At 42.1% G+C, this 8,084-nt stretch overlaps 1 protein-coding gene across 2 annotated transcripts in view; it reads left to right on the forward strand.

The window, feature by feature from the left end:
* Positions 1 to 847: 847 nt before the first annotated feature.
* The window catches only part of LOC109485240, a 9,527-nt gene continuing 2,290 nt past the window's right edge, over positions 848 to 8,084 (forward strand). The window contains exons 1-4 of one of the 2 annotated variants that reach the window (XM_019788688.1): positions 848 to 1,023; positions 2,457 to 2,503; positions 3,568 to 3,658; positions 3,988 to 4,336. In XM_019788688.1, the coding sequence (XP_019644247.1) occupies positions 966 to 1,023; positions 2,457 to 2,503; positions 3,568 to 3,658; positions 3,988 to 4,118 (327 nt within the window). In that variant the 5' untranslated portion in view covers positions 848 to 965 and the 3' untranslated portion in view covers positions 4,119 to 4,336. Of the gene's footprint in view, positions 1,024 to 2,456; positions 2,504 to 3,567; positions 3,659 to 3,987; positions 4,337 to 8,084 lie in introns of those variants that run through there. The other variant, XM_019788687.1, reaches the window with a different exon arrangement.

The following is an 8,084-nucleotide window of genomic DNA, read 5'->3' on the forward strand; positions in this document are numbered from 1 at the left end:
CCTGATAGGATAGCGCTTACGTGATACGTGACCCGATGTGCATTAAAATGTCCAAATTAGGGAAGAACTAGGATGGATTGTAGTGAAGGTTGCAAAAGGGTCGGAAAAATTACATTTGTATTATGGCTACGAAAAACGTTGTCACAAAAAAATGCCTCGCACTCGGCCTGCATATACTATTTGGGGCCGGTATTCTTATGTCACAGCAGACATGTCAACTCAGTGTCTCCACAACAACCATTAAATTGAGCGAAATATAGGGAGAATAAGTTGCCAGGGCAGTTTGGCCACCGTAGAGTTCCTTTGGACCGCGCAGGGGGCAATGACATCCTAACAGCGGACTCACCTCTCTGGCCATTGATCCTATTTTTGATGAATTCTATTATCTAACTGTTATATCTGTTGTGGAGGCCACATGCCAACCGCGCACGCCCCCACAACAAATCACAAACAGACACTTTTTATTCCTTATTTGTGCACCACACGCCAACCTTCCACTCTTCATTTTCCATCATTGTTCAGACGGAAGTTTGATAACGTCAATAGATAGCGACTCAACAATGAACTCATCAGTGAATCCGATGATTGACATAATCCGAAGTTTTCTTGATCAAAACAACAGTGTATAACGTGAGAATCCAGGTTGATGACATTATCATTTTACCGTTGGTTCTGGGGAAGAGAGAAAGAGAGAGAGAGAGAGAGAGAGAGAGATGTGGCTGACATATGAACGCCCACGAGTCATTAGTCACTTGCATTAAATGTCGGCGATCTAGTGACGTCAGGAATCAGACCTCGTGACCATAATCTTTTTGGTGCGCTGTTTTCTGCTCTTTCCACACCGGAAGGCCTGTTTATGATAAGTAAGTACGTATAAAACTCACCGTCGGCTAAACATCGGCACCACACCGTCGCCGCTTCACTCACCTGACGCCGCGCTCCACAAACTCCGCCGCACCGTAGAGATGGCATCCCGCCTGGCCCTGGCCCTGCTCCTCGGGCTCGTCATCGCCGTGCTCCCCGGTAAGTCACGCGCAGTCTTCAGGCAGATTTATTGTTTTGTCTGTGCAGCTTTCAGATGGTTCGATTCCTGACACTTTTCCTCACTCCACCGAGGTGTAAAGTGGGTATCTGATTTCGGTTCTGGAGGTAAAAGGCGGCGGAAGGAGAGGAATGGGCCCCGCCTTGCAATACCCTTCCCTACTAGACACAGTGGATTAAGAGCCCACCTCTAAAAAGTTATAGGACTACCTTTACCTTTTTTTCGGCAACGTTTAGAGGTACTGGTTATCGAAACACAAGGGAAAGCCTTGGCCCTTGAGGTGGAAAAGATATATACTGTGGTCGGTATAATAGCGGACAGCGTTAGGTCGAAGATAGCAGTTCTTGAAATCCAATATGCGACCCGTGCCGTACCGCCACCACTAAATCATACCATAGAAGATCTGTCAATCAGTTTTCTGTTCTTCTTCACGCCTCACTTAGTGTCACAGGTCGCGGTGCAAGTACTAGTATATACGTGAATATTCAGCTTCCTCCTGCTTCTTGGTCAGCTTCTTGGCATAAATGTAGGAACATTTAAGATTAATTAAAATTGGTTTGTGGAAAGATGTAAGCAATATAAATTTCTCTCTTCTACCTGAGCTGAGGAATTTAATACATGACTAAAAAGTATATTTCTATCGCTATCACATGCAGGACAATCTCCAGTACCGGTAAAATGTACCTAAGCAGTTACCAAATTGGCCGGTCGATCCTTTGCCCAGATTCCTGATTCGATTCGCACTTTGTGGCGACTGATTCTTGTTTCGTAACGGTGGATCAGTTACGTCAATCTGCAATCTCCATTTATCCTTCTTCATTATAAGATTGTTCCAGTAGTCTGCACGACTGTAGTTTATTTTTTGCATTTACAACTTTGTAATTGAGAATTTCTGATGGAAATATCCTGACTAAATTACGCTTGTATTGTCCCGTCCATTGGTTAGGCTTGTAGAAGGCCCAATCAGGCCCTGATTTGAACGAGATTGTGTAATACAGGAAAGGATAGAAAATAAACGCTGGTAAGTTGAAGAATTGTAGCATGGCACACACATATAAACGATTGATTTGGCGTTTCACCTGGTGAATCTAGTCCCGATCCTCTATATATAGAGTTAACGCACGCCAGACGCCCAACACTCGATTAGCAAATATACTTGGCATAAAAAAAGTCGTCTGCCCGAAGGCTATCAGTTAAGAAAGGCCGCGATGTAGTCATGTTAGTACGTGCCGGACTCGTAGAATACTTGATGACATTTTTGTGCTTTGATGAACGGAGCACAATCTAATTTTACCCGTGCAAGATGGCATAATATTCTTGGAATATTTTGAATGATTATGGTATGTCATACAATCCCCTCGGTTGTTCTGTTGAATGTCATTCACAAAAACCTAACGTGTATCTTCTACTCCAGGAGAGGCTCGAGACAACACTTGGTCCGGAAAATCCGGCGAACTCTTGGTGAGTAAACGTCTTCTATCGTTAGTGTGCTGTGAAAAGCCCGTCAGGTGCGTGGGTTCTAAGGCCGATTTTAAACGCCCTCAATTAAAAAGGCATCCAATGCAATTTCAGGGTGACAAAACTGGATTTTCAAAGCCAATTTTCTGGGCTGGGGTGTTAATGCAAGTAAGTTGAATCAATCATATCCCGTGTGATATCTGTGAGGCAAAAATGCGATGTCGCTGGCGGAAAATGGTTGCTTCTTTTGTATCGTAGGCTGGATCTAGCTATCTATGGTCGGTAGTACCCAAAAAATAAAGCTATATAGCTTGTTTCTGCGCTATTTCAAATCCTTCAAGTATGATGATTAAATGTGCGAAGAATTGAAAATAGCAGTAAATGCCAAGATCAGATAGGTTTCCTCACCCAGAATATTTTTTTTTTATTTTGCCGCCCCGAAATTTCATTGAATGTCTTTAACGACGCCGTTATTGTTGTTCTTTCAAACACCCCTGTCGCGTTTGTCTATGCTGGGAATCACAAAAGAAAAAGACGAATCATATGCTCAACATGTCAAAGTATGACGTCCCCTCTAGCTCTGCATGCATATCAATAGATATACCAAAAAACAATTTGATCTTCTACCAAGATCCACATATGAGGAATATCATTCAATCTACCTACGAATATAATACATAATTAATATATTCCAATTGCCTCCGTTGTGTATGCAATTGTTGTATGTTATTTTAAGCGCAGTGCTGCCTGAAAAACCCGTTGTAAGACCGACTTGTGTGCGTGTATATGAAAAAGTGAAAGTGAAGTGAAGTGAAAGTAATCTCTCATAGTCCGCCATCTTCTACCACTTTTATTCGCAAACAGGTTGTGTTTTTGACACCTACATTCATTGCAGAATAATAAGTCTTCTTAAAAATATATTCCTGATTGAAAATTGACGTCCAAGCCCGCAGTATATATGTATATATGCGTGGGTGGCAGCTGTCAGACGCAGACGTTTTTGAAATCCATTTAAAAATTGGTTTGCTCAAGAGTATCTTTGGATCCGCTTATTTTCGTCCTTACAGGGAACGGAAAGCGACAAACCTGCACCACTTGAAGAGGAAGGGGGCATTTCGCTGAGCAAGCGCACCTGGACTCTTCCAGAAGCACGAAAATGTAAGGAACCCAGTGCATATATGTAACATGTTTAAACTAACCTGATTTCTGTACATCTTTCTTTCTCTCTGTCTCTCTCTGCGTTCTCCTTACTCCTCCTCGTAATTCTGGGAATGATTCTCTTGAGTTAGGGGTATATGGCCAATCAGCCCTGACAGAAAGAGATGTGTTAAGCCCCTGTTGCCGGCTACGGTTCGGCTTTCACACTGTTTAAAACATTCGTGGGTGTTCGGGAGGGTCGGCCTGGTTGGCTGGTGTTCGAGAACGAATGTCGGGGGGTAGGTCGTGAATTTGTGAAGGGGTTTAACACAGTCTGCTTAACGTTCCAGGCCGTAACCAGCCCTGCTGCATGCGGCGCTGCGCGGGGGATTTCTACCCCTTCATCATCGGCATCTACCATCGCAAGGGCGGCGGCCGGGGGAACCACCGCGGGTGCTGGTGCTACCGCCTGCCGTTCTGAGCTGTTCTACGGACACCCGGAGGCACTGCCCGGTGCCGAACACGGGAAGTGTTAAGACACGGAAAAGAACTTCCTAATTCCTCGTCGTACTAAAGTGGTGGAATACAAATGATATTTGTACTCTCAGAGGACGAGTGAAAAGGATGGACAAATCAGAATGCAAGCATGATCAATCGGGTTTAAAGTAAAGTTTTCATAGATTGTTGTGCTGTTTATGACGGACAGAAGCGAGATCAATAAAGCCATGCTTGACAACGACGGAGTTCTGACTCTTAATTTGTTTGATGATAAGCATTTGTCTGTATCTATTCTGGTTTGTTTGCTTGCTTGCTTAAATTTTGCATAACCGGTAGCCGCCTTGATCGCAACACACCAGTTGTATGCAGTAGGTACTTAAAAACGTGTACGACTGGACTGTATGGTTTGATTCACTATGGCCTACTCTTTTTTTAAAGCGCCATGGAACCTTTAACGTGCTCGAGAAAACAAACTCATACAGTTCTATCAAGTGACAAAGACATGAGGGATAATACAGATATATACTATAAACCTGTCATTGCAACCCCGCCGACGTCTCAGACAGAAGAGAGGAAGACAAATTAAACGACAAGACAAAAAAATAGGCACACACCCACACCCACACACGCGCGTCTTGGAATACTCCACTTTTATGTCCTAAACAGGCCTAAAACTCCAAACCATACACCACATAACATCCATATAACACAATGGAACATTTATCCAATAATTCCTCCAGCCAAAGAAGGGAGACGTACATCTGCACTACAACATTGTTTGATTGATTGATTTTATTGTTTGCACATCAATAAGACGGAACTAATAATATAAAAACAATGATAAAACAGGTGCAGGAGGAGGGGAGAAGCATGGCGTGCTTATACTAGGCCCTCCTCCTCTAAACTATACAAAATTGTCGACGTCTACGAAGTGGAAGAGAGAGGAAATGAATTGAAATGCCCATTACACCTGATATTATGATCACGATTATTTTCATATGTGAGGCCGTGCAATTTCTTATCCGCCAGCATTAATTTTCTATTGCAAAATTAAACATCACATATTATAAAAAATATCTAGATGCGGCTGAGTTTGCTCCGCAGTTACAAAATTATAGTTAGTTCTGACCCCTTTCAAATAGATACTTTTTCCACGTTTTCCGACTAAAGGAAAACTACTCTCCTCTTTAATATCACAGAACCCACATACATGTACATGTATTACATACAGGATGGTATCTTACGTCTTCCACTGTTTCAGTTTCAGAGAAAGTCAACCCCATTATGTTTGAATTTACGCCATTTTCATGCTTCTTTCAATTAATCTTCATCTAGTATAATCACTGGATCTTAAAGTTTTCCACATCCTACAAAATTTACACATCTGTGAAGGCTTCTACTAAGCAGTTTAACCCTATTCAGACCGGGGGGAGGGGGGCTTTTGAGGCCCGTGCCAACTTTCATCTCGGATAGCGAACGGCTTGGGCTAGAACCGTCAAATTTGGTAACTTTTCCAAAAAAAATAATTGGCAACAACTTTATATTAATTACCTTCGCAAAGAAGGTTATGTTTTCGTAGGCGTTCGCGTGTGTGTCTGTCTGTCTGTCTGTCTGTAAACACGATAACTTGAGAAGGCGTAAATGGATTGACTTCATATTTGGTAGGTGGGTAGGTCTTGATGAGACCTCGAAATGATTAGATTTTGGGCCCCCTAGCGGCTTCTTATGGTACTGCAGCTGAACTTCCGGTTTTGATATCTCGTGATCTGGATGTACTGGGGTCACGAAATTTGGATGGTAGGTAAGTCTTGTGCTGGGGAAGAAGTGACATAGGTTTGGGCCCCCTAGCGGCTTGCTCAGGAACTGCAGGGGCATTTCTTTGAAAATATTCATAAGAGGATAACTCAAGAACCGGTGGACGAATCTTCATGATTTTTGGTATGTAGGTAGCTTAAGTGACGCTTGACATAATTATGTGACAATTATGCAAATATGGATGTAATTTGCATAATTAATGAGGAAATTCTATAAATCAGCTGCATTACATTATACGACTATTCAAGCTGGTGACATATGTAATTGAGAACAAGAGAAACACAGGCAGATATTGATTATGTAAATTAACACTTAATTTGCATAATTAATGAGAAAATGTTATAATTCCATAATAGTAACTGCCTGGAATTTCATACTTGGGGTATTTGAAAGTTAAGTGAAGGTGAACATCATTAAACATAACTTATTCAAATAAGGTCCTCATTTGCATAATTTATGACGAAATGATAGAATGGCTTTCTTTGTTAAGATAAGGCTGTCTTTTGATGGAGAATATAATCAAGTAAATCAACTGATATAATTCATGCAAATGAGGATCCTATTTGCATAATCAGGAGGAATAATCTTTATTTTGTCTGTCATAAAGATTAACATCATTTGGCGAAGGTATGAGATCGTGGGACTCTAGTTAGATATGTTCCTGATTTTTCGTGTTGCCATGGCAACGGGTTTCTGACAGGCAGTTTTTGGGAAAATCAGTAATTTTGCTTCAACCATTAAAATTTTCTAGCTATAGGTTCTATGTTTATTTACACTTCCTTTTAACATTTATAACATCTCACATATAATTAATATAATTTCTATCATTAAAAATCAATAATTTATGCTAATGTAATGACGTCATTGGTCAAAATCCAAGATGGCGGAGCATATAATTAGCTCTTGGGTAACCATGTTTTTTCACTAATTTTTTCACATGCATAAAATGCTCATATGAACATCTAATTATGCTTAATTATGCATGACGTCATTTATGACGCCATTTTGACGTCAGTGTTGTTGCCAGGGGCAACATAAGTCTTAGCAGACATTAATATCCTATCATATCATATCAATCATACTTTAGCCGTCTCAAGCCTACTCCAGTTGGGTCTAAGAAGCTCATTAGCTCGATGGTTATGTTCCTTTCTCACCGCCAGAAAGCAGAGAGTGTCATACAAGGGAACTTACTCGGACTGGAGGGAGACCAGCTGCGGGCTACCACAAGGAACCGTCCTTGGACCCCTGATTTTCCTCGCCTTAATAAACAGCGCATGTGAGTACGCCTCAGCTAAGCGATGGAAATTTGTTGACGACCTTAACTTAGCTGAGAGCAGGATGATCGGAGACGCGTCTACCATACAAACAGACCTTGACCACCTCGACGAATGGGCAACATCAAGAAACATGCAGCTACACCCAAAAAAGTGCAAAGTCATGCACGTGTGCTTCCTAAAAACACCGCCACCACTACCAACCCTTTCCATCGCCGGTGAACCGTTAGCTGAGGTGAAGACAGTGAAACTGCTCGGTCTGTACCTCCAGGCCGATCTCGGTTGGAATGCACATGTGGACCATATCGTCAAACAAGGCAACAGAAAACTATTTATGCTAAAACAACTCAAACAATTCTGTCTATCCCGCGATGACCTACTTACCTGTTACAAAACTTTTGTGCGCCCAAGTTGTGAGTATGGAGCGCCCGCCTGGCATGCAGGACTGACCATCAAACAGCGACGCAGAATTGAGTTCATACAGAAACGGGCGTGTCGAATAATCCTGGGCCCAGCCTATACATCGTATCGCGAGGCTTGCATGACTCTGGACATACCTACACTTGATCAACGACGAGACGACCTCACTCTAGACTTCGCTAAGAAACTTGTTAGTTCCAAAGAATTCCGCAGTTGGCTACCACCCACACGTGGGAACACTACTGGACGAACCACACGCTCCAGCAATCTACTTGACTGTCCCAAGGCTAGAACCGAACGCTATAAGAACAGCAGTATCCCATATATGATATCTCTTTTAAATAATCATCTATAAGTACATGAATTGTTATCTGTATGTAATGTCTGTTAAGTGAACGTCAAAGTAATGTTGTCCCTCCTGTAGCAATTTTATAAATCAA

Source organism: Branchiostoma belcheri, unplaced genomic scaffold, assembly GCF_001625305.1.
Source record: "Branchiostoma belcheri isolate BF01 breed outbred unplaced genomic scaffold, Haploidv18h27 scaffold74, whole genome shotgun sequence".
In the NCBI taxonomy this organism is placed as follows: Eukaryota; Metazoa; Chordata; class Leptocardii; order Amphioxiformes; family Branchiostomatidae; genus Branchiostoma; species Branchiostoma belcheri.